This window comes from Canis lupus, chromosome 25, assembly GCF_003254725.2.
Source record: "Canis lupus dingo isolate Sandy chromosome 25, ASM325472v2, whole genome shotgun sequence".
Lineage (NCBI taxonomy): Eukaryota > Metazoa > Chordata > Mammalia > Carnivora > Canidae > Canis > Canis lupus.
Genome location: NC_064267.1, coordinates 18,475,633 through 18,503,207, shown reverse-complemented (window position 1 = coordinate 18,503,207; position 27,575 = coordinate 18,475,633). Strand labels below are relative to the sequence as shown.

Genomic DNA, 27,575 nt, shown 5'->3' with positions numbered 1-27,575 from the left:
ATCCACAGAATGGTTTTGGTTTTGGTTTTTTGAGAGGAAAAAAGAGAACACAAGGACATGCCTGCGGGAGCAGAAGGTCGGGAGGGGCAGAGAGAGAACCCCAAGCAGGTTCCATGCCCAGCGTGGAGCCCGACCCAGGGCTTGATCTCATGACCCTGAGTCATGACCCCAGTGAAATCAAGAATCTGATGCTTAACAGCCTAAGCCAACCAAGCACCTCCAGAGTGTATTTGTTGAGTGAATGAATGCATGCATGAATGAACTCAATCTATATATTATATATATTACATATATTATATATTTGACAAAATTTGAGATCATACTCTGCATAAAGTTTTGTGACCTATTTTTAAAATTAATTTTACTACAAATTTTACTTTATATCCTTGTATTTTTAAAGAGTGTGATTTTTTTTTTGATGGCTACATAATATTTCCAAGAAATGTTGTGTTCTGATTCACTGAATCCATTCCATAATAATGGCCATTTGGGCTATTTTGGGTTTAATGCTAATAATGATTTTTTATTTTGCTCTTGATTATGCAATCTCAAGGTTTTTCTTCTGCTTTTTTACAGCCAAGTTCCAGTGGACATCTTGCAGATATTTAGAGTTGGCAAAGTGAATGAAGCCACAGAGTTTTTGAGCCAGCTTGGCAATGTAAAGCCCTTACTTCATGGATCTCCTGTACAAAGCTTTATAGGGATCCTGTCCCGGTAAGAGGATACCATCTTTATTTTCCAAATGTTTCAGTCTCGTGAAGATGAAATGTTTTACTGTTTTTCTTTTCTTTTTTTCTATAGAACATGAGTCTCTTCAGTTAAAATCAGCTATTGCATTCCAGAGAAAATGGAACATTTTAATTGTTATAAGTATAATTTAAATTGTGTACTTATTATTACATATATTTAAAAGCGTAGTGCATAGGTATGACTTGCTTCTTGAAAACAGTATCATATGAAAAAAGAGGATTCTCTATTTCATGATGGCTCTTCTATATGTATCTAATCTAGAGAACATCCAATACTTACAGAGAAAGGTCTAGAAATTAGAGTACCCAGATGCTGTGAGGTATCTATTCAAAACATAACTCTAATTTTTTGTTTGCTTTGAGTAACCACTTAATATTAGATCTGAACTGTAGACACAGGGAGCAGGGGAGGATATGATTACATCTGGATCCTTAATTAAATATGTAAGAAGAAAAAAATACCTAAAAATAAACATGAATATACAAGATCTATCTGGAAAAAATTTTAAACTGCCAATGAAGGACCCAAAAAAGACTTGCACTAATCAGAAGGATGCCAGTTTTACTTGAATTAGCCTATAAATTTAGAGCCATCACAATAAAAGTGCTAACAAGATATTTTTTAAGAAATAAAAAGCTGATTTCTACCACATATATTTTTTAAAATTTGACTTTACCAAAGTAATTCTGAAAAAGAAGATTAATGAAGGAGAATTAACCAGACACTGAAAATATTTATAAAGCTATGTTAATTAAAACAGTGAAGTGGGAGGGCAGCCTGGGTGGCTCAGAGGTTTAGTGCCACCTTTAGCCCAAGGGCATGATCCTGGAGACCCGGGATCAGGTCCTACATCAGCCTCCCTGCTTGGAGCCTGCTTCTCCCTCTGCCTGTGTCTCTGCCTCTCTCTGTCTCTCTCTGTGTCTCTCATGAATAAATAAATAAAATCTTAAAAAAAAAAAGTGAAGTGGTACCTTTAACAGATGAATCACAGAATAAAGAATCCAAAAGTAAATGTAAACATAGAGGTGTTCAGTATATCATAAAAGTAGCTCTTATTTCTGTAGAAGAAAGATCATTTCTTCAATACTATATATTTGGACAGATTTCTCCCTGGAAAAAATACAAAATTGGACCCTTACCTCATTCCTCACACTTAAATAAACTCTACATGGAACAAAGATTTAAAAATTTAAAATTAGGGATGCCTGGGTGGCTGGCTGGCTAAGTGTTTGACTCTTTGATTTCGACTCAGGTCCTGATCTCAGGGTCCTGGGATGGGGTCCTGCCTTGGGCTCCATGCTTGGTGTGAATGGAGTCTGCTTGTCACTCTCCCTCTGCTCTTTCCCCCTACCTCAAATAAATAAATAAATAAATAAATAAAAACCTTTTTTAAAAATTAAAATTATAGGGACTAACTGAAAAATAGTTTTGTTGAGATGCCTGCGTGGCTCAGCAGTTGAGCGTCTATCTGCCTTTAGCTCAGGACATGATCCTGGAGTCCCAGGATCAAGTCCCACCCTGGGCTCCCTGCATAGAGCCTGCTTCTCTCTCTGCCTATGTCTTTGCCTCTCTCTCTTTGTCTCTCATGAATAAATAAAATCTTAAAAAAAATAGTTTCCTTAATTAAAAAAAAATACTTTTTAAACTTTTAAGTAGAACTAAAACCCGAAGCCATTTTACAAAATTAATTATATTTCATAATGCAAAATTCAAACAGTAGATGTTTATGTAATGAAAACAGAAGTCTCCTTTACCCATCTTCCCAGAGATAACCATGGTTTAACTTTGATTGCAGAGAGCTCTTAGCAATGCTAGGAGGCCAGTAGGCACCTACATAAGTTCTTGAGCTTAACCATGATTCTCCTGAATGCTGGGGGTCTTGACAGGTAGGAGGCAGCACATTGAGGCAGGAAAAATGGAGCATCTCAGAGCTGGTCAAAACAGTGATGAGAAACTTTCCATAGCTTGATACACTTGAATAGCACCTGGAACTCCTTCTGTAGGATTACTCTGAAATACATTTTTCTTTTCATTTCATGCTCTTTATTTACTTATTGTCTTTTAATTGGTGTATTTTTTCCAGCTTTATTAAGGTATGATTGACAAATGAGAATTGTATATATTTAGGTTGTACAAGGTGATTTTTTAAAGATGTATAACTTGATTTAATGTACATGTACATTTCTGAAATGATTACCATAGTCAAGTTTATTAACACATCCATCGCTTGACATGGTTTTCTTTTTTTCCTTATGGTAAGAACACAAGCTTTGCTCCTAGCAATGGGTATTATCTTATTTATCTTAACTGAAAATTTATACCCTTTAGCCAGCATCTCCCCATCTTCCCCAACCCCTATAAACCACCATTCTGCAGTGTGGTTCTGAGTTGGACTTTTCTAGATTCTACATATATGTGAGGTCATGCAGTATCTGTCTTTCTGTGTCTGGCTTATCTCACTTAGCTTAATGTCCTTTAATAGCACCTGTCTCTGCTAGAATTATGAGGCCATAATAAAAGCTTGTAGTAAATCATTGCAATGTCATTTTCTTTTTAGTGGATTACTTTTACCCAAAGTAGTTGAAGATCGTGGCACAAAAAGGACAGATATTGGAAATCTTGGGAGTGGAATATATTTAAGTGATTCACTCAGGTTAGTATATTATATATTTGATATATTATAACCTTAATCCTGTTACACCCATCACCAGGGACTTATAACCAAGTAGTTGGTATGTGGCTTGCTCCATCTTTCCTTTGTGAGGGATTTCTCACCTGAGAAATAGATCACTGAAAGCAACCAGTTTCCTCAGTATACTAAAGAAACATGTCTTTTGTAGTGGATATTTGGGAAAATTATATTTTAAATTATGTTAGTGATTTTACTATCCTGAGTGTCTTTACATTTTTTTACCCACTTACTCCTTACAACAACCCTCTCAGGTCAGTTCTATTATTACCCCATATCACAGAGAACACTGAGTGACATTGAGCTGTATTTCCTAAGGTCACACAGCATTTTGTCTTTCTCCAGGGCCAGCAATCTTTACTTCTACAGCACACGACCTCTTCTTGAAACAACTTACTATAAATAAACTCTGTATGCCTAGAATAATATCTCATCTTCAATATCCTTGTTAATACTTAGATCTTTCTTCATCATAGCCACAATATATTGAACACCTGCCCTGTGTGAGGCACTGGGCTAAGTGCTTCATGGACATTATCTGTAAACCTCACAAGTGGTATTGTGACATTTTATGAAAAAGAAACAGACTGATGGAGGTTAAGTAACTTGCATAAGGTCACAAAGCTAATATAGAATGGAGCCTGGGTTCAGGCCCAGGACAAAGGATTGTTATCCAGGGTATTTAAAGAATTCCTACAAATCAGTAAGAAAAAGATAAAGAGTTCAATATGCAAATGGACAAAAGACATGAATAGGAACCTAATAGAAGAGAAAACATGTATGGACAGTGACATTTGAAAAGATTAGTGATCAACAACATGCAAATTAAACTATAATATACATTTTACACTTAACAGCAAAAACAAAAAGTTTAACATCTCTAGGTGTTAGTAAGTCTCTAGAACAGTCTAAATCCTTATACCCTGTTGGTAAGAGTATAAACTGATGAAACCTCTTGAGAAAACTTTGGCATCATCTGCTATAGTTGAAGAGTATAGTTGATGGTATGACTTAGGAATCCTGTGGATTAGCTGGCCTATGAACCAGGCAGCAGTGATTCTCAATCATGGCTACACATTGGACTCACTTGGAGATTTTTTTTTTTCACTTAAAGTACTTTTTTTAAATTTTTACTCAAATTACAGTTAGTACAGTATAATATTACTTTCAGGTGTTCAGTACTTGCATCCATCACCCGGCACTCATCACAAGTGCACTCCTTAATCTCCATCACCTATTTCACCCACCCCCTACTGATCTCCATCCTGGAGGAGCCTTTAAACACTGCTGGTGGGACGCCTGGGCAGCTCAAGTGTTGAGCTTCTGCCTTTGGCTCAGGGCGTGGTCTCGGAGTTCTGGGATTGAGTCCCACATCAGGCTTTCTGCGTGGAGCCTGCTTCTCCCTCTGCCTCTCTCTCTCTCTCTCTCTCTCCTCTCTTGAATAAATAAAATCTTTATAAAAAAATAAAAAATAAAAATAAAATAAACACTGCTGGTGCTGACTTCTCCCCAGATAGTTAAATTAGGATCTCCAGGGCTGAGGTTTGGATATCAATTGTTTTTTAAACTCCCTGAATGATTATAATGTGCATCCTGGGTTGAGAATCACCACCTTGATAAGCAGACATAGACCAGGACACATGTACAGGAGTGGCCAAGAAAACTATATTAACAGAACACTAGAAATCATGCAGATGTCCTTTGATAGGGGAATGGATCAAAAAATCTTGGTATACTCCTACATGGAGTCCTATGTGCAGTTTAAACAAGTGTACTACAGCTACACATGTCTAACCCATGACCCTTAGGAACATAACATGGAGCAAAAAGTTGCTATATGATTCTAGGTGTATGTAAATTTCAAAACAAGCAAAACTAAGCATATCATTGAGGGACAGTTATCTATACATCAATACTATAAAAGAAAGAAAAAATAATATACAGAAGAAACCAAGATAGCAATTAGATTACCTCTGGGTGGCAAAGAAATTGATGCCACAGGGCAACATAGACGTCTTGATGATCTTCTATTTCTTAAAGTAGGCAGTAGCTATATGGTTGTTTGTCTTATCATCACTCTTGAAACTGAACATTTAGACTCTTTCCTGTCTATTTAAAATATTTGAAAAATATTTCAAAGTAAAATTTTTTAAATGATAATTTTTTAAAAATAAATTGGCATTCTGAATTTAACCAAATTAAAGTCATTGGTGACTTTGGACAGAGTGGTTTCATTGGAGGAGCCAAACTGCAGTGGGCTGAGGGGTGATGGGCAAGCAAGCAAGTAGAGGCAGTCATTTAGAAAGGCAGAGGGTGGAGAGGAAAGAAGCCAGGACAAGGTCAAGGGTCACAGGTTTGGCTGTCACAGGGAAGGAAGTTTATAGGAAGAATGGGGGACATTGATTTTTTTTTAAAGGGGCAAGTCTTGGGGCACCTGGCTGGCTCAGTTAGGAGAGCATGTGGCTCTTGACCTCAGAATTTTAAGTTCAATCCCTGTGTTGGATGTAGAAATTACTTAAAAATAAAATACTTTTAAAAAATAAATAAAAGAGGAAAGTCTTAGAGGGGATAGAACAAACACTTTTACATTTGGGTCTTGATATTTGGAAAAATAGAGGTCTGTCTCCAGAATGTTGCTCCCAAAGGTATCCTGACCTATGCTCCTTAATTGCAAAAGTTGCATTTTTTAAGCTGCCGAGTCCTGAAGAAAGTCAAACAAAACCTCTCATTTAGATGTCATTTGAAATTTTTGTTTCTCCATTTGGATTCAGAAGGCTCTTTGAGAATACAGTCCATTTTTCCCTTTGACCAGTTCTTATTCACATGGTATTTCATGTTCTCACTGAGCTTTAGTGCAGAGAAGTAATCTACTTTTTCTGAATTAAAAAAGTGAAGGGTTTTCCTTCTCTTCCATCACTTTGGTATGTTTACCATACCAAAATGTGTGTATTTTAGTAATTAATAAAGATTTGGGAAAACAGTGTAATCCATCTATCTTTGGAAGAAAGCAATTTCAGTACTGTTTACCACAACAGAAGTGCAACATATGTGTTTTTCACTTTGAAGTTTTAAACAAGTAAGTGAACAATAAAGTTCTAAATTGAATCTTCAGAGACATTTCAATAGCAGTAAAATTTGGAACATTCTACCAGCAAAGTTGTTTACACAGTATTTCACATGTAGAGATGGATAATAGATAATAAAATATTGTTGGCCCATAACCATAAATTACAAACACATACTTCCTTCCTTTCCCAATGCAGTACGAGTGTCAAGTACTCCCACTCAGGAGAGATTGATGGCAGTAGGCTCTTGGTTGTCTGTGATGTAGCCCTCGGGAAGTGCATGGACTTGAAAAAAAGAGACTTCTCCTTGACAGAAGCACCACCAGGTTATGACAGTGTCCATGGTGTGCAAACAACAGCCACTGTCACCACAGACTTCGAGGTATTTATTTCAAGAAACAAGCAGAGAGGCTCCCATTTTTATTGAGTATACTTAAGTTTAAATAATTATTACATATTTGTGACTCCCTCAATTCAATATTTTCTAAATTAGCAAACCTGTAATTCTGCTTTTATGAGAACATTTGCTGATAAGGGTTTTTCCCCCACCCGTTAATTTCTGCTGGTTGTAGGATGATGAATTTGTTGTATATAAAACCAATCAAATTAAAATGAAATATATTATTAAATTTTGTATACCTGGAGATGAAGTAAAGGACTTTCATCCTTGTAATACTACTGAATTAGAGGAATACAGACCTGAGTTTTCAAATTCTTCAAACGTTGAAGGTAAGACAATTTTCTTGAATGCTGTCTTATGTGATATTTAGAGAACTCAGCTGTTTTCCTTTTAGAGGAATTCATGCTCATATTCAGTAACTGTATCTATGACCTCATAGATAAATATTTTATTTCCTTTTTTATTTCGTAAAAATTATCTCAGGATACTTGAGAGAGGTTAAGTGATCTCAGAGTCACATATTACTTTGTTAACATGCCTGAGTTGAGCTCGTGCACCTCAGGACAGCCAGTGCTGAAAACCACTGAAGCAATCTAAGATGTCGAAGCACAAAAAGTGCAATGGGGGTTGGTGAAGTGGACAGAAGACACAGCTTTAGAATCAGGAAGCTCAGCTTCAAGTATCAACTTGCCACTTGCTAGGCTGTGCAGCATGCAACACACTGCATAAGCTTTGTGGGCCTCGGTTTCTCTATGTTGCAAATGAGACCAATATCTGCACTAAGCAAAGGTATTCCCAAAATTATAATATGCAGCTTATATGCTAGTAGTAGAAATATATGAGAGGATGATATTTTCTCAGAAAATTGTAAGCCCAAACTATTATAATATTTATTAATAGCATTGTAAAAACACACTACATTTTTAACTGTGATCAAATTATTTTTTATTGGAAATGCATGACTTCATGTATAAGAAAATGACTCCTGGTTTTCCTCTGGAAGCCATTAAATGAAACATCTGGGAAGAGAATCAGAATATATCTGATTATATCTGTATTTTTGCTCCTTCTGGTATAGAAGGGGAACTTTTTTTTCCATATGCTATATTAGAAATTTGATTTAGTGGGCTTTGGTTTGAAAGTCTAAGGAGCCTCCTATTGGTTTGATAAGCTTTTGCAGCACAATAAATAATAGTGAGTGACCAATCAAAATTATAGGTCAAGGAATGGAGATATCTAGATTCATGCATAAACTACACATATAAATTCTGGAGACTTCTCTGTACTTGTGTATGCTTAAATGTAGGTCTTTCAAGTAATTGCATGACTCTAAATTTTCGAGATGAGTCCTCATGGTCTCTAGATTAAAAAGGCAGAGTGTCCATTATGAAGGCTGCCCCCATTTGTCTCATGTAGGTTCACTTGCTTTGCAGAATTGGCTATTAAAAATCATAAAATTCTACTTGTCCATTTTTCCTAAAATACAATGTATAAAGGGAAGAGGAAGGAATAACAATTAAGATAACAAAAACAGGCAGTGCAGGGATGGTTTTAAATGCTAACATTTTAATTTTTAATGTGTAGATTATCAGTTAGCAGACACCAAACCTTTCAGCAACATCAAGTCTGGCCTTCAGGATTTCTCTGGCAATTCAGTTCCTCTTGAGAATGTTCACATCAAGGGGAAAATAATAGACATCATAGCCCAGGTATGTTCTTTGTGGTTTTATGATACTTTAAACAGATAAATGATAATTTGATTATAGTTGCATGAATTAAACAAAATGTGCATTTCCAGAATTTGTTTATTCATTGAGCACCTACTACATACCAGGGACTGTTCTAGGCTCTAGGCATACAGCAATGAAGAACAACAACAACAAGAACAAAAAAAAACTGCCCGGAAAGAGCATAGATTTTATTGAAGGAATAGGCAAAAAAACAAACAAACAAACAAACAAACAAACAAAAAACATGATAAAATGCATCATATGTTAGATGGTGATAAGTGCTAAAGAAGAAAATGTAAGCAGGGAGGATAGGAGTTGCACAGGAGGGAAGGGTTTGAATTTGTAAATAGGATGTCCAAAAAAAAGCCTTACTGAGAAGGTGACATCTAAGTACAGACATGTAGGAAATAGGGGACTAAATCATATGGACATTAGAGATTGCTCATTCCAGGTGGAGAAAACAGCATGTGCAAAGGCCCTGTGGTGGGAGCAAGCCTGGCATCAAGAAGGCCAATGTGGCTAGAGCAGAGTGGAAGGGGGAAGCATGGCAGAGAACTGAGAGTCAGAGAGGTGGTGTGGGTGTCAACTCACATCAGGACACAGGACATACTGTCCTTCATTCTGAGCCTTTAGAAGATGTTTGAAGGAGAAATGGTATGATATCACCTGTTTTAATAGTATCACACTAGGCACCATGTCAAGAACAGTCTAAAGAGGATTGGTCAGGAGACATCTTAGGTCGAGTTGTCTGGAAAATAGACTCTAGGTGGAATTTGTTTTCAGGAAGGTTGTTGTGAGGTGCTCTCAGGAACAATACCTGTAAGAGACTGAAGGAGTCAGAACCTGACAAAAGGAGACATTGAACCTTAACACATCTAACATATGATGCTTAGGAGTCCTCACATGATCTCAGAGGAGCTCTGAAGCTGTGATGGCCTTCAGAGACATTCTGAATTGAGGCCAGGGCACCAGGCTTTGTGCTTGCAGAGGGACAAGTTACTGGATGTGGCTGCCCGTGGGGAGGGGTCATAACCTTGGGTGAGGCAGTCCACCTTTTTTGCTGGGGACAGTCTGGGAAGGAACTCAGCAGATGACACTCCCAGCAGGCTTGGTCCTGAAAAGAACATCTGGGAGCATGTTACAGTACCAAGTGTAGATTACCATTGAAGTAATTCAGTCAAGGATGACAGTGACTTGAACCAGAATGTTAGTAGTAGGGGTGAGAAGAAATTATTGGGTCTGGCAAAGGATCGAAGGTAGAACCAGTAAGATTTGATGATGGATGTGAAACACAAGAGAAAGTCAGGAGTCAAGGATGACACCAAGGTTTTTGGCCTGAGCAACTAGAAGGATCAGTCACATTTGCACATACTGAAATGGGGAAGTGGTAGAAGGGATAAGTTGGAGGTGACTCTCAGGATACTACTATCTTTAGCCATATCATGGGAGATGCAAAAACCAAGAAGGCAGTAAGGCATTTGAGTCTAGAGTCCAGGGAAGAGTTAACTCCTGGTGGGAGTCATAAATGGGGGAGTCGCCAGCACTTAGATACTATTTAAAGTCGTGTGGCCAGATTAGATCACCAAGAGAATCTTTCAGAGAGAGAAGACAAGGCCAACATGTAGTGGTCAGGTAGAGGAGGCTGAGTCAGTGAAGGAGACAGAGAGGGAACGGCCAGTGAGATCCAGACTGTCTACCTGGAGGTAGGCTCTGATCTCAGAGGTTAGGGTCTTCATCCCCCAGGACTGTTCTACCTCCCTGCTACCACTTCAGAGGCCAGTTGCAGGTGTTTCTGGCTGACCAACTATACATCAGAGGTTCCAAAGGCCCTTTAGATTGATTTGCTAGAGCAGCACACAGAACTCAAGGAAACATTTTACTTACAACATTAATAGATATTATTGGAGAATATAACCGAGGAACAGCTGGATGGAAGAAACGTGTAGAGCAAGGTATGTGCCAAAGCTTCCATGCCCTGTCCAGGCAGACCACTCTCCACATGTTCCCCAGCCTGGAAGCTCTCTGAAGCCTGTCTTTTGGGGTTAAAGTAGGCACGATTGATTATTAAATCATTTGTTATTGGCAGTTGAATTCAATCTCCATCCTCTCTCCCCTCCCCAAGGCCCAAGGGTGGGGCTGACAGTTCCAACCCTTTAATCCCCTTGGCAGCCAGTCCTTATCCTTAGGTACTTTTCAGAAGTCACCTCTTCGACATAAACTCAGATGTGGTTGAAAGGGGTCTGTTATGAACACCAAGACACCTGTATTGTTCTTAGCCCTCTGGAAATTCTGAGGGTTTGGGGAGCTCTGTGCCAGAAACCAGCCAGAAACAGGTACAAAGACAAATAGATATAGATATAGATATAGATATAGATATAGATATAGATATAGATATCTTATTATAAATCACAAATCTATATCTTATTATAAATCACAGTATCATAGCGGGGAATTGCTGGAGATGCCCTGTTCTGTAGTGGGGAGAGGATAAGCACTCATGTTCCAGTGCAGTGTGTGGCCTCAGCTAGAAGCTCACCACTAGTGCACTTGTGGTCACAGAACAGAAAGTAGAGTTCATGGGCATGCATGCAGGTGGGCTGCCAGTGCACCATGAAGACAGCTTCTAAGATTTGACCTCATTGGCTCCTACACACTAAGGACTGCACTGACCAGCTATAAAGACCTCTTAGGAACATAAGAACATCTGAGTCCCATATCATGATAGGATCACCCCAATTCCAGGGTAGCTGGCTGGTAAGCCGGTGGCTCTACCACTCACAGTTTACAGAACTGTGAGATTGGATCCCCTGAGGCACTGACCTGCTGATTTGATGAGAATCAAATTGTTTAAGTGTGTGCCCCTTAGAAATGTTTTTCTCTCGTTGCACATACACTAGGGGCAACCCAGATAACTGTCAATCCAGTTATGGGCAGCATTTTGGAATAAGTTCGTTTCCTTTATTCTTTTATTTTTCATTTCAGTCTCTTCCCAGAAATTATTGATGGCAAATGGCTAAATATTTTTTTTATTATTGCCACATGTTTAAAATGCTACTGTTTATTATTATGTCTAGGGTTTTTTTTTTCAAATGTTTAAAGACTGGCCTTTTCTTAAGCAAGGGACTGATAAACGCAGTTCATTTAGTAAAATTAATCTGATAAGAATAGAGACAGCAAGTAGGAGTGGAAGAGTTGATTCAGGAGTTGGCTAGACAGGAAAAGATGGGGATAGATGGAAAAAGCTATGGAGGGCTATGTACAAAGAGGTAAAGGAGGAAATGCCAAGACCTGAAAACAGACCAGATGTAGGAACTATTCTGGAAAAGTGTCTGGGCTGTGACACCAAGGACAGATCAAGACCCAAATGTAGCTGAGTGAAGTAAGTCAGTCAGAGAAGGACAAACATTATATGTTGTCATTCATTTGGGGAATATAAATAATAGTGAAAGGGAATATAAGGGAAGGGAGAAGAAATGTGTGGGAAATATCAGAAAGGGAGACAGAACGTAAAGACTGCTAACTCTGGGAAACGAACTAGGGGTGGTGGAAGGGGAGGAGGGCGGGGGGGTGGGAGTGAATGGGTGACGGGCACTGGGGGTTATTCTGTATGTTGGTAAATTGAACACCAATAAAAAATAAATTAAAAAAAAAAGACCCAAATGTAAAGAAGCTATCTTGTCATCTTAATGAAAGCTGCTTTGCTTCTGTTAAGCCAATGTTTATAATATTGTAATAATAGTGACTTTTATTCTAGCCAAGGGTGTGTGAAATACCTAAAGTTACGGCTGGTACATTTTATAATGTGACATGGACTCTACATTGCAATCTTAGAATGCTCTAATCCCTGAAGCCAGGATTGGAATTCGAGAGACATGATAAAAATTCAAGGAATTTAAAGAAAATATGCATAATAGCTTTCATGAACAGTTGTTCCTGCAAAAGTTGTTCCATATGATTTCATCAAGTATGTGTATTCTTTTCTTCTTCAGGTCATTGTTTTTCAGACATACACAAATCAAAGTTCTGTGCCCATTGAGGCAAGATATATTTTTCCTTTGGATGATAAGGCAGCTGTGTGTGGTTTTGAAGCATTCATCAATGGGAAGCACATAGTAGGAGAGGTAAGGGGAGAAAATGCAATGTGACCTCTCTTTGGATTCAAGGTCAGTTTCCCGTTTACCCAAATCTTCCTCACCTGAGTCTCCATAGCTATAAGATTGAATAGCAATCTTATCAAAAAACAGAAATATTCTTTGAAAAACCAAGCATTTATACAGTTGGCTTCCATTCAGACATCCCTGCCTGACGGATAACTGGTTTCTGTCCCTACCTGTCCAGTAATCATTAGCCAGTGCCTTATAAATTCTTTGCCTAGCACTTCAAAACAGAGCAACTTCAATATCAAAAGTTTAAGAGAGGCACAATGGAAAATTGGTGAAGTTTTGCAGAAAAAAAGGGACCCTCTGCACCCTGTTTGTAACAGTTACATTGATGTGACCGCTACTGTGGTAACTTTTTTTTTTTTTTTTTTACTGTGGTAACTTTTTAAGACAAGTTGTACCAAAAGAAATAACAAGTGATATATTCTTTGTTTATTCTAGGGATTAACCCACAGTTGCAGTAATAACTTATATTTTGTTAAATTTAAGATAAACTTACTATTTTTGTTCAACATAAAGTCCCAAACTTTTTTTTTCCCACTGTTGACTCTGAAATACTTTAGTCCCAACTAATTAAAGAGATTTCTCTTTAGTTGGCTTTTTCTGATTCAAATTCTTTTAGATAAGTACATTTTAATGATCACTTATATAAGTTTTCATTCACTTTCAACTCCCATTTTCTGGCTTTGCCTAGGTTTTAATAAAAATTGATGAATTTTCTCATCAGAATGTTAAAGTCTGAAATCACTATTCATATTATGACTGATATAAAAGTTCTCGCTTTGGCAGCACATATACTAAAATGACTGGTATAAAAATAATCTTTTCCAGGTGAAAGAGAAGGAAGCAGCCCACCGTGAATACCGGGAAGCCATCAGTCAAGGCCATGGCGCTTACTTGATGGATCAGGATACGCCCGTAGGGCTTAATTTATCCATTAGTCTAGCATACTTACCAAGAGGGAGAAAGAGTTGGTGTATGACTTGAAACATGAAGTCCATGGTAGACACTGGGATACTTTATGCTATTTTAGGCCTAGAGTTTAACTTGCTGTTAGTAAGGGAAGGTCCAGCTGTTTAAAACCGTCTAACTTACCTAAACAAAGGAAATGGTATCGGTATTGCCAAACGAATAAGAAGAGCTATTTCTCTCCTAGGGAACTGAGTTTCCCAGAAATGACAACAAAAAGAAAAATTAGGGATACATAATCTTCATCTTCTGATAAGAGTATAACATACAATTGACCCTTGAACAACACAGGTTTGAACCGCATAGATCACTTGTAGGCAGATTTTTTCAATAAATGCAGTATAGCACTGCAAATGTATTTTGTCTTCCTTATGATTTTCTTTTCTCCCACTTACTTCATTGTAAGATTTTAGTATATAACACATAACATACAAAATATGTGGTAACTGACTGTTTATGTTATCAGTAAGGCTTCTGGTCAATAGTAGGTCATTAGTAATTAAATTTTTAGGAAGTCAAAAGTCATAAGTGGATTTTGGCTGCATTTCAAGGATCCACTGTATATACGCTTTTCCTAGAACTAAGCTTTCCTAGCAGTTTATCCAATTTTCACCAAGTCATATCCCAGGGAGACATTTTTACAGGGTCCTGAGATAGGTCCAGATTCTTTTCTTTCTGATTAATTGCTTTTATAGAGATAAAATATGGATAATATGAAAGAATAAACAGCTGTCATATCCACCAGATTTCTTTTCTTAAATATAAGATGCTTTAAATATACATTTGGCAAATACTAGATTGCATGAGGTTAGTTTCTAATCATTATCTCCAGTGTAGATATTTAGTTGTTTTTGAGGATGCATGTGCTTTTGAGAGGCCATGTGCTTCAGATATTACCCCTGAAGATGGCACATTGCCCTAGCATTGTGAAAATTTAATGTTTGGGGAGGGGAGTTATTAAAGATTAATATAGAGTTAAAGGATAAATAATTGCTTTTGACATCTAGGATAACCATTTGCAGAATGGGAATAAGCAAGGAAGAGGTCATTATTAAACACTTAATAATGCTACCCCTGGCCAAAGTGTATATATAAAAGCCTGGGGTTCATTTGATATGCTGACACTTAACAGTGTGGGGTTATTGTCATAAATGGTTGGCATGTTTCCTCTTTGATGCTAATATATTTCCCTAGGAAAATGATCCACAGGAAAACAGTCCTCACAACAGATGTTACCTGTGGATAAAGTCTGGTCAGAACCATTGCTAACCAGAGCCTTTAAGTCTCCCAGAATATATTTCGCCATATGGTGACTATCATGTCCTCACCCTATAATGTATTATATTAATAATATAGTTATATAGTGTATTACATACATACTATATGTTATTATATATAGGTTATTATGTGTTTAATATATAAATATATATTATCTATTTGACTTCTAATAGTTGGCAACATTTTATATATGTATACCCACATATATATACATGTCATACATATACATATAAAATAATATTCCTCTACGCTTGGGAACATTATATATGTGTGTATAAAATATAACATATATTACTGTATTACATATCATGTTATCATTTATAATATATATGATGTGTATATGCTATGTGTATTATATATATGATATTCCCAATGATCAGAAGACTAGCAAAGTGGCTTTAGATATCCAACGGATGAGGCGAAAATGATTTGTCATTGAACTATTGTGTAGGGACACCTAAGATTTCAAACCTCATTATATCACAAAGGAGGACAAAGTTAGAAGAAGACTACTGGACTCAACTTTATATTGGTCCACCTTTAGGATATACCTAAATTAATCTTATATTTAATATATTTTGAGGTAAGGTTAAAAAGAACAAGGTGGCATGGTTATTGAAATAAATCAGTAATTGAAAATATTTTTAAAAACCACACATGCTTATTAAGGAATAGATCTAAAGCTGATTCCATTTCCTTCTCCTCTAAACTTCATCCTTCTCCTATCTCCCTGGTCATAATAATGGTGTCACCATTTACCTGGTGGGCCAGGTGGAAACTCTGGGTGTCACCCTTCAATCCTCCCTTCCCAGTGTAATCATCTGTTTGAGTTTCCTACCAGGCTGTGCAGCCTGCCCATGTCATCACCTTTCCTCTGACTGTTACTGTAGGGCCCACTGTCATCCCCTCAGCCGATCACTACCGTACCAAAGACCCTCCCAGGTCAGGCCTCATTGCGCTAGTTCCTTCCTCCCGCTTGGCACTCCAGAGAGTCTGAGCTATTACTTGTAGTCCCCAAAACAATACCTTTGTAGAGCCTCTGTTCTCCTGGTTGGAATGTTCTAACTCCATTTGTTTACTTGATTTTTTTCTTTAAGTAAGCTTTATGCCCAATGTGGAGTGTAAACTCATGAGATCAAGAGTAACATGCTCTACTGATTGAGCCAGATAGGCACCCCATTTGCTTGATTTAAGATAAAACTATATATAATTTATCTATATATCACTACTTTTAATATACTATTTATACAGATAGAGGGCTAGTTTGTAATCTCAAATATTTAAGCAGGAAAGTAAGAGAAAAGGGTAGATAAAGAGTTAATGGGAAAATGCAGAGGAAATTTCAATGCTGAGACTGGAGCTGGAGCAAGGGCCCAACCTCCTGAATGGAAGCTGCTGGGTGAGAACAAGCACCCTATGTGGCAGGTGCTCCCCATTACTCTGCACTGAGATGAAAGCTCTCTGGGAACCCCTAGGGGAATCCCCACAGTTCCTGTGTCTTATCTACTCTCAGAGGAGCTTGTCACTCTTTGGCATTCAGTTCACTCAGTTGCCTTGCAGCTCAGCTTTCTGGCGGGTCAAGACCAGTTACAGTTTTGTAAATTATCTGGCTTGTAACAGAAGTGATGTCTTACATCTGTATCCTACGCAGAAACAGAGCTGCAGCCCCACACTATTATGTGTCAGTCTCTCAAATGAGACCCAGGCTTTCATGTGCTTAGTTATCATCTCTTCATTGTTCATGCCTTCACTGGAATTCATTTCTTCACTGGATATTCTTGCAAATGGATATCCTCAATGTCAAAAGTAATCATCTACTTCTGAAATCTTTATAAATTATCAGTAGTATATGCTCCTAAACATACTAAGTTTCATGGCAGTGCAACCATGTGGACTAGAAGATACTCTTGAGGTTTTAAGAGTTTCTCTGTGTGGGTGTCAGAAAAAACATACATCTAGCCTCTTTTTTCTGCCCTAGCCAGTCATGAGCTTGTCTCCATCTGCAGTGATTATAATACCCCTTTAAAAGAAAGTGAAATACTTTTTCTAAAAAATAAAATGATGAATAAACTACAGGGTAAAAGAATGAAGTGAGGGCCAAGTTAGTGAAAACTGCTCTGGCTCTATGGCCAGATAGAATTGCTGCTAGATGCTGTGGAGGTCAGAGAGGCTACCAGCACTTCAAGAAGGGACCATATGGATGCTGTCTGCGCAGCAGAGGTCTGCATGCAGGGCCTTTGGTATGGAGGACAGAAGTGACCCTCCCCAGCCAGGGCAAGGTCCTGCTCCTAAAGGAACTCCTCTCCTTCTGCCCCCCTTGTAAATGTCACACCATCCCCACCCCTAGGGACCAATTCCAGGATTCTCCTTTAGCACTGCCCATTTGTTTTGTAGGACATATGCTCATTTTCTGGGGAAGAGTCTGGCAGATTATAATTTAAGTGGCATATACAGGAGGGATTAGCTAGCATAGAATGGATACAATTTTGAATGGAAAGCTGAGCAATGTGTTTCTATTTCAGGATGTTTTTACTGTTAGTGTTGGAAATCTACCCCCTAAGGCTAAGGTCCTTATTAAAATTACCTACATCACAGAACTTAGCATCCAAGGCAGCAAGGCTGTCTTCTTCATGCCTGCCACTGTGGCACCTTGGCAACAGGACAAAGTTTTGAATGAAAACATTCAGGTTTGTATGCTTAGAAAGTTTTAAAGAGGGTTTTTTTGGTGATTTATGAATATCTGAACTTAAAAATACCTAAAATAATCTAATCTTTCCACGGGCACCTGGGTGGCTCAGTGGATTAAGCATCTGACTCTTGATTTTGGCTCAGATCATGATCTCAGGATTGTGAGATTGAGCCCTGAGATGGGCTCCATGCCCAGTATGGATCCTACTTAAGATTCTCTGTCTCTCTCTGCCCCTCCTCCTCTGGTTCTCTCTCTTTCTCCCTCTCTAAAAAAAAAGAAAAGAAAAAAAAAAGAAAAAATTAATCTTTCTGGCATCAAGTCAATTTTACTGACATTTCTGCATATAGATACAAGTAATATTTGTAAAATGAAAAGAAAAAGGACACAGTTATGCTCAGTTGCTGTGATATTTTTATTCTGTTCAGTCACTTAAAATTTTTGTGTCTGTACTACATGTTCATTATGGAGAATTTAGATAAGCATAAAGAATGCAAATAAGCCAAAGAGGAAAACTTAATCCTTAATTCCATTGCCAGAGATGATAGTCTGAAGCTACTGATTAACACTTTGTTTCTATTTTGTAGGTATTTATATAAATTATGTGTGTACATGCATATAGAGGTATGTGTGTGTGTATGCACACATATAGACATATGTGTAGTTGAAAATCTCTGTTAAATTGGTCATAAATTATTATTTAGAAACTACTGTCATTCCATGAGCAAATGTTCTGTGACTCGCTACTTCAAAGGGAGACCATCTGTCTTGCCACTGTAGATTGTGGTCTTGGTAACATTACATTCAGCTTAGAGTTCTCACTGTGTATTAGTAGATACTTACTTATGTAAATATATTTTCTTTTAACAGGATACAGTAGAGAAGATTTCTATAAAGAAAATAGGAACAAAGCAAAGGTTAGTACCAAAAATATAAAACCTCTTCATTCAATGGACATTAGTTGTATGGTTTCAAATTTTACTTAAAACTATATAAAATGACAACAAGTAGTTATTTAATATTTAAGATAATAGACAATTTTTTCTTCTTTTCTGGTAGCTTCTCTTTGAGTATGTCCATTGAGATGCCATACATGATTGAATCCATTTCTAGTGATACACATGAACTCAGACAAAAGGTTAGTGAATCTTTGTTTCATTTTTTAAGTGCTTTTATTTTAGCGTCAGCTTTATTGTGTCAAGACAATAAGTGCATGTGGTTTAAAAAGTTAAATAAGAACACTAACAACAGGGACACCTGGATGGCTTATCAGTTGGGTGCCTGCCTTCGGCCCAGGTCGTTATCCCGGGATCTGGGATCGAGTCCCTCATGGGGCTCCCTGTGAGGAGCCTGCTTCTCCCTCTGCCTATGTCTCTGTCTCTGTCTCTGTCTCTCTCTGTGTGTCTCTCATGAATAAATAAATAAATCTTCAAAAAAAAAAAAAAAAGAATGCTAATAACAGGGGTACCTGACTGGTTCAGTCGGTAGAGCATGCCACTCTTGATCTTGGGGTTTTGGGTTCAAGTCCCACATTGGGTATAGAGATTACTGAAAAAATAAAATTAAATATAAAATAATAAAATATATGTAACATATTTCATATAAAAATAAAATCTTAAAAAAAAAGGAAATAATGCTAACAACAGCTTCTCAGAAGAAGCAACAGCCTACTTATGCCCTGCCTCTTCCAGAACAGTCTCCAGAAACTGTGAACCACTTTAAATATCTTACCGCCTTTCTGGTGGCCTCCAAAGTTGTAAATGCTCATGTTTTACTGCTTGTAAAACAGTAAAAACATCCATCTGATTCAAAATTATTTTTTAACTTCCTATTATGGTCAATGAAAATTTAATTCTCTACTCTCCACTAGTCTCACTTACACATAGATTAAAACTCTTCAAAATATTATTTGTTGCAGTTGAATGCTTCCAATAATTCGGATCATGTTTTTCACTGGAGACCTTCCTCCCTTTTGTCTCTCCAGTCCAACCCAGCTTGGTCCCAGGGCCTTTCTTTATGATTCTCCTTTGTAGAGATTTTCCTCTTTATGCTCTTTCTTGCTTTATTTCCTCCATTTGGCAGAGAACAACCTCCATTAACTTCCTGAGTAAGAGTGTGTGGGCCTCAGTGTCTGGAGCTATCCTCATTCTGTGTGTGAATGTTGATCATCTGCCGAGGTGTCTAATCCGGAAAATCATCTTCCTCCTAATATTGAACACATGATCTTCTAGCTTCCAGTGTTAGTTCTGAGAAAAATGTTATTCTAATCCCCTGTTCAATGTGTGTAGTCTGTTTTGTTTTGTTTTGTTTTAAATTCTGCGAGAATTTCAGATCTTCTCTTTATTCCTGGTATTCTGAAATTAGTTAAGAATGTGATATGCATTCATTGGATAACTCATAGCCTTTAATTCTGAGAAAGTTTGTTAAAATATATATATAATTTATATATTTTAAATTGTTCCTCTCTCCTTCACATTTTGTATTGCCTTTCAGTCATGTGTCCCCTGGAATGAGCTTCATGTTTTCTTTCTTTTTCTCTCCTGTTGACCATTGTATTGTTTCTTTGTTCTACTTTCTGGGTGATATTCTTGATTTCAAATTCCAACTGTTCCACTGAAATTTGTGTTTTAGTTCTGATTTTTTAATTTGTAAGAGCTCTTTTCTGTTCTAGAAGTATTCCTTTTTTGTAGCGTCTTTGTGTGTTTCATGGGTGCATTATCTTCTCTTTTCTTGTCTCTCTGAAAACACAGTATGTCTTTTTCTTCTCTTCCCTGTGTTGTATCTTTTCTCTTTGAGTTCCTTTTTTCTTCTCTGGCTTTTTCCTTTTTTTTTTTTTTTTGTCTCTAGATTTTGTGTTAGACGCTTTTCCTTAAAGGTCTGGGTGGCCTCTCCATGTTCATCTCTAACTAAGACATGAGAAAGCTAGTTAGATACTCTGAGGTGAATGGAGCGAGTGGACCAAAGGTCCTGCACTGGAGTCTCTGGCAGCTGGCTGGCTGTTTGATGGTGAGGCTCATGGTGGTGTTTTAACCCTTCTGTGGTTATTCAGAACACCTCTAGGTTATTCCTAAAGTATGATTGGGGAGAGTGACTGAGGGACCCACACTTAATTCCCTACTCTGCAGTCCTATATTTGTATAGTCTGCTATGCCTGTGATTCCCCGGTGTGGATGCTATTTGCTTGAATTTCTCTGAGAAATGAATCTTCAATTCCCTTTAATGAGGGAACAGGGTGCTAGCTATTGGTGCTAGCTGCTTGGCTACTTAAGGCAGGGAAGGAGCCTGCACTAAAGCAACTTAATGCATACTCTGCTTGCTAGTTACCGCCATTTCCTGCAGTAGGCTCCAAGGTTTGAGCCTTTCCTGGTTGCTGTAGTCCCCCACCAGACTCAGGTAATAGTTTCCTCCATTCTGGCTAAGTCACTTACCATGCCCCTATCAACTTTCAATTTTTTCTTAAATTGTTGACCTCTCTCAACTGCTATTGTCTTTGTTCCTATTCTCCATATCTTTATGGATTTATACCCTTTAATTGATTCCTTCTTATGGTAGAGAGTCTTAGGATTTTACTAGGAATGGAGATAAACACATACATTTATTCCATCCTGAAAAAGAGACCCTCTGCGTCAGATAGCTTCTGCTGTATAACAAGCAATCTCAAAACTTGATGGTATAAAGTAATAACATTTGTTATTTTTCACAGTTCTGTGAATTGGCTGGGTGGTTCTAATGGTCTGCACTGGCTTGGCTGGGACAGGATGATCTAGAATGGTCTTATTAATATCTAGCAGTTGATCTGATGTCATTTGGGGAGATGACCATGTCTCTCTTCATCCAGCAGTTTAGCTCAGGTTCATTCATAGAGTAATTGAAAAGTTCTCAGTAGCAACAGAGGAAGGCAAGCCCCTTTGGAATGTTTTCCAAGCCTCTTGCATCACATCTGCCAATATCCCATTGATGAAAGCAAGTCACATTGGCCAACTCTGAATTCAAGGGCAGAAAAATAGGTGCCATCTCCTGACAGGAAGAGATGCAAAGTCACATCATTGCAAAGGGGTGAGCACATAGGAAAGGAAAAAATTTATTTTACAATCTATCAACATTGCCTTCATTTTAAAGCTTATCATTAACATCTTCAAAAGTTATTTTACAAATAAGGCATAATTATAAGATTTCTGTTGAATTTTCTCTTTTCACTATTCTAAGTTATGATTATCTAGTATACTTACTGCCATATCCAGATAGTTCTGCCTGAATACATAGATCTATAATCTTTGGATCCAGGATTTGAGGCTGTGTGAAATTTCTAAATTTGACTATGTATATCAACCTTAGAATTTCAGGAGGGTAATTGATATGATAATGGGCATACTTCTAAAAATTTCACAATTTTGAGATTTATTACTACACTGTTGTTTTTTTTATAAAGATTTTATTTATTAATTCATGAGAGACACAAGGAGAGAGGCAGAGACATAGACAGAGGGAGAAGCAGGCTCCTCCCAGGGAGCCCAGTGTGGGACTCCATCCCTGGACCGGGATCATGCCCTGAGCCAAAGGCAGATGCTCAACCGCTGAGCCACCTAGGCGTCCCTAAATTGTTGATTCTTAATGCACTTATATAAATTATGCAAGGGTTTGCCACTTGAGAGGTAACTGCAAACTGATCATATGGTATTATTCCATTACTTACTTTGTTATCTTTGTTGTTTGTTTTGTAGAGGACAGACTGCAAAGCTGTAATTAGCACCGTGGAAGGTAGCTCCTTAGACAGTGATGGATTCACTCTTCATGTTGGTTTGTCTGATGCATATCTCCCAAGAATGTGGGTTGAAAAACATCCAGAAAAGGAAAGCGAGGTATGACACTTTTTACTAAAAAATGAGAGACGCTATTGAAAAAATTTTTCAGAATACATTATTAAAATTTGGAAATTGCTGATAGTCCTGAAAAACTAGAATTACAAAATGAGCTCTCATCACCTCAAGATTTCATAACTAAAAATACTTATGAAATCAGACACAACAAACTTCTGAGGTTTCAACCAAGTCCATCATGTGGCATGTTTCCCTATGACTGTAGTTTTTACCTTAATCCCCACCAAGAACAAAATATGCCTTCAGACATTACATTGGTTAGTCTGTATATTTTTATAGTTTTAAAATATTGATACTGTAAAAACAGATACAAAATTATTTATGGCTATAAGACAATTTGTGTGCCTGTGATGAAGAATCTCTTATTAGAATAAAAAATGAGAGTTGGCCATCAACAAGATGGCCAAACAAGATGTCCTTTACATGTATCCCCTCCTCAACAACAATTATTTGACATCTATCTATGGACAAAGTGCCATGTAGGAGCTTTGGGATCCAGTTAAGGAGATTTTGAAACCCTAGTGCCCCAAACCAAGTAGAACCATTTTGAGAAGGCAGGTTTACCCCCAGGCAGCTAACTTGCTGACCATGGTCCTGGCTGCATCTATGTCTCCAAATATCCTGAAAGTGCCTTCTACTTGGCTCCAGCCTGATCATGCAGAAGAAAGAATCAGTGGATTCGAAGATAGATCATTTGAAATTAGAGGAAAAAAAGAAAATGCAAAAGAGTTAAGAAAGCATACATGAATTATGGAGTACTGTCAAGCAAGTGAACGTTTCAGGAAAGCCCGGGAAAGGAGAGAAAAGGGCAAAGAAATTATTTAAGGAAACAATAGCTAAAATCTTCCCAAATCTTGAGAGAGAGATGGACATCCAGGTGCAGGCAGCACAAAGAACCCCAAGCAAAATCAGCTGGAAGATTACTCCAAAACACATCATAATCAAAACATTAAAAATAAAGGACAAGGAGGGAATTTTTTTAAGGAGGGAATTTTGAAAGCAGCAAAAGAAGAATGGCTCATCACATACAAGGGAATCCCCCACCCCATAAGCAGATTTTTCTGCAGAAACCATGAGATCAAGAAGGAGTGGGATAATATACTCAAAGTGCTTAAAGGAAAAACTGCCAACCAAGAATATTATTCTTTTGGGTTCCTGGAACCAATTTCAAGGGGAAGAGGGAGGCTTCCCTACATACCATGTAAGTCCAGGTTGTTACCTGTACTTCTGACCAACTAGCTATAAATCAGAGATTCCCCCAATCCTTTCCTCAGTTTCGATTAACTTCCTAGAGCAGCTCACAGAACTCAGAAACGTTTTACTTACTAGGTCATCAGTTTATTATAAAAGCATATAACTCAGGCACAGCCAGATGGAAGAGATGCAGAGGGCAAAGTCTGGGGAAAGGGTATGGAGCTTCTATTCCCTCTTCAGGCACGTGTCTCTTCCACATCTTCATGTGTTCACCAATGTGAATGCTCTCCAAAGCCCATGATTTGGGGTTTTTATGATGACTTCATTACACAGGCATGATTGATTAAAATCATGAGCCATTGGCAATTGATTCAGTCTCCAGCCCCTCTCCCTTTCCAAGAAGTCTGGGGGTAGGACTGAAAGTTCTAAGTCTATAATCACATGGTTGATTTTTCTGGCAACTGGCCCCCCTTCTTTGGTGGGGTCCAAACCTTGCCTTAGTGACAAAACAAAAGACACCTTTATCACCCTCATCACTTAGGAAATTTCAAGGGTTTGGGGAGATGTGAGCCAGAAACAGTGGACAAGGACCAAATATATATATGAGTTGACCAAATATGTATTTCTTATAAATCACAATATAACATAAACTCAGTGAAACTGTCCTTCAGATGTGAAGGAGAAATATATTCCCAAACAAAAATTAAGGGAATTCATCACCACTGGTCTTGCCTTATGGGAAATGGTAAAGGGAGTTCTTGAAATGAAAGAATGCTAAAGAACAACAAGCTTCTAGTGGCGAAATGAATAAGCCATGGGAATAAAAGGACAGCATGGAGAGTATAGTTAATGCTATTGAAGTTGCGTATGGTGACAGATAGTAGCTATACTATGTGATGAATATAGCATGACATATAAAATGTCAAATTGGCATCCTGTATACAGGAAACTAATCTAACATTATGTGTCAAATGTATGTCAATAAAAAATAAAATGAAATATTCTGTCAGTAGATGCAGAAATGATTGAAAAATTCAGCACCTTTTCATGATGAAAGCTCTGAACAAACTGAGTATGGAGAGAACATACCTCAACATAAGAAAGACCATATATGACAAGCCCACAGCTGACATCATACTCAATGGTGAAAAATAGAGCTTTTTCTCTAAAACCAGAAATAAGAGTGCCTACTCTCACCATTCCTATTTAGTGTAGTACTGGAAGTCCTAGCTAGAATAATTAGGCAAGAAAAAGCAATGAAAGGATGCAAATGGAAAGGAAAAAGTAAAAGGATCTCAGTTTACAGATAACATGATGTCATATATAGAAAACCCTAAAGATTCCACCAAAAACCTGTTAGAATTAATAAGCAAATTCAGGAAAGTTGTAAACATACTATAAGAGAACTATAGGCCAATATCCCTCGTTCACATAGATGCAAAAATTCTTAAAAAAATATTAGCAAACTGAATTCAGCAGTACATCAAAAGGATCGTACACCAGGATAAAAAATCAACATACAAAAATCAGTTATATTTATTTTATTTTATTTTATTTTATTTATTTTATTTTATTTTATTTACCAGAGAGAGAGCGTGAGAGAGAGAGCATGAGTGGTGGGGGTGGGGGAGAGAGTGGATAGCTAGTGGGAGAGGGAGAAGCAGACTCCCTGCTGACCAAGGAGCCTGATGCTGGACTTGATCCCAGGACCCCAGGATCATGACCTCAGCCCAAGGCAGATGCTTAACTAACTGAGCCACCCAGGCACCCTCAATTACATTTCTATACACTAACAACAAACTGTCTGAAAAAGAAATAAAGAAAACAATCCCATTTACAGTATCTCCAAAAAAAATAATAAAACACTTAGGAATAAATTCAACCAAAAGAGGTAAAAGATAATATACGTTGAAAACTGCAAGACACTGATGAAAGAAATTGAAGAAGAAACAAAGGAATTGAAAGATTATTTCATGATGGAACCACAAAAAACCCTGCATAGCTAAGGCAATCTTGAGAAAGAACAAAGCTGGATGTGTCACACTTCCCGTTTTCTTTTTTTAAAAAATATATTATTTATTTATTCATGAGAGGGAGAGAGAGGCAGAGACATAGGCAGAGGGAGAAGCAGGCTCCTCACAGGGAGCCCAATGTGGGACTCAATCCTGGAACCCCAGAATCACACCCCGAGCCAAAGACAGATGTTCAACCACTGAGCCACCCAGGCATCCCACACTTCCTGTTTTCAAACTACACTACAAAACTCTAATAATCAACTCAATGTGGTGCTGTTATAAAAACAGACACACAGACCTTTGGAACAGAATTGAGAGCCGAAAAGTAAACCCATGCATATACAGTCAACTAATATTTGACAAGGGAGCCAAGAATATTCAATGAGGAGAGGATGTCCTTTCAATAAATGGTGCTGGGAAAACTAGATATCTACATGCAAACAAATAAAATTAAGCTCCTTGCACCACTCATAAAAATTAACTCAAAATGAGTTAAAGATTTAGGTGTAAGATCTGAAACCATAAAACTCCTAGAGGAAAACAGAGGAAGAGTTCTTTGACATAGGCCTTGGCAATGATTTTTTGGATATACCGAAAGCACAAGCCACAAAAGCCAAAATTAATAAATGGGACTACATCAAACTTAAAAAGCCTCCGCACAACATAGGAAACCATCAACAAAATGGAGAAGCAACCTATGGAAGAAAATATTTGCAAGCCATATATCAGATAAGGGGTTAATATCCAAAATATATAAAGAACTTGTGTAATTCAGGGCACCTGGGTGGCTAGTTGGTTAAGCGTCTACCTTGGGCTCAGGTCATAATCCCAAGGTCCTGGGATCCAGCCCCACATAGGGCTTTCTGCTCAGTGAGGAGCCTGCCTCTCCTTCTGATCCTCCCTGCCCCACTCATTCTCTCTCTCTCTCTCTCTCTCTCTCTCTCAAGTAAATAAAATGTTAAAAAAAAAAAAGAATTCATGTAACTCAATAACAACAACAACAAAAAATCTGATGAAAAACTGGGCAGAGGAACTAAATAGACTTTTTTCTAAAGAAAACATCCAGATGGCCAATAGGTACATGAAAAGATGCTCAACATCACTCATCATTAGGGAAATACAAATCACAATGAGGTATCACTTCACATCTGTTGGAATGGTTGTTGTAAAGAGACAAGAGATAACAAATATTGGTATGGATATGGAGAAAAGGGAACCCTTGTGCACTGTGGTAGGAATACAAATTGGTTAGCCACTATGCAATAAGAGTATGGAGGTTCCCAAAAAAATGAAAAACAGAACTACCATGTGATTGATCCAACAAGTCCTACTTCTGAGTATGTATCCAAAACAGATGAAATTACTATCTCAAACAGATTTCTGCACCGACATATTCATTGCAGCACTATTCACAATAATGAAGACATGAAAAAGCCTGAGTGTCCACTAATGGATACATGGCTGTAGACATATGATAGCCAGACAGATATTGGTCAAAGAGTACTAACTTCCAGTCACAAGGCATAAGAAATTTCTGAGGATCTAACATATAGCAGAGTGACTATAGTTAACAATATTGTATTTGAAAGTTGCTAAGAGAGTAAATTTTAAATGTTCTCACTATAAAAACAAAACTTACATGAGGTGTTGATGTGCTATTAAACCATATTGTGGTTTAGTTGCACATCAAACCATATCACATTGTGACATTGTATGCCTTAAATTGATACAATGTTATATATCAATTATATCTGAAAGCTGG

At 37.7% G+C, this 27,575-nt stretch overlaps 1 protein-coding gene and 1 long non-coding RNA gene across 10 annotated transcripts in view; one reads left to right on the top strand and one right to left on the bottom strand.

Annotated features, from left to right (window-relative positions):
* PARP4 (poly(ADP-ribose) polymerase family member 4) overlaps nt 1-27,575 on the top strand; it is a 95,993-nt gene that overhangs the window by 25,211 nt on the left and 43,207 nt on the right. For both annotated transcript variants that reach the window (XM_025462807.3, XM_049101071.1), the window contains exons 11-21: nt 577-714; nt 3,308-3,403; nt 6,703-6,886; nt 7,077-7,233; nt 8,489-8,613; nt 12,624-12,755; nt 13,626-13,712; nt 17,564-17,728; nt 18,598-18,644; nt 18,787-18,865; nt 22,449-22,586. In XM_025462807.3, coding sequence (XP_025318592.3) covers nt 577-714; nt 3,308-3,403; nt 6,703-6,886; nt 7,077-7,233; nt 8,489-8,613; nt 12,624-12,755; nt 13,626-13,712; nt 17,564-17,728; nt 18,598-18,644; nt 18,787-18,865; nt 22,449-22,586 — 1,348 coding nt within the window. The remainder of the gene's footprint in view (nt 1-576; nt 715-3,307; nt 3,404-6,702; nt 6,887-7,076; nt 7,234-8,488; nt 8,614-12,623; nt 12,756-13,625; nt 13,713-17,563; nt 17,729-18,597; nt 18,645-18,786; nt 18,866-22,448; nt 22,587-27,575) is intronic.
* LOC112669577 (uncharacterized) overlaps nt 18,106-27,575 on the bottom strand; it is a 60,249-nt gene continuing 50,779 nt past the window's right edge. For 6 of the 8 annotated variants that reach the window (XR_007405820.1, XR_007405819.1, XR_007405823.1 and 3 more), the window contains 2 exons: nt 22,421-22,618; nt 18,106-18,616 (listed from right to left, as the gene is read on the bottom strand). This is a non-coding gene — a long non-coding RNA (uncharacterized LOC112669577). Of the gene's footprint in view, nt 18,617-19,195; nt 19,276-22,420; nt 22,619-27,575 lie in introns of all 8 variants that reach the window. The other 2 variants (XR_007405821.1, XR_007405824.1) reach the window with 2 other exon arrangements.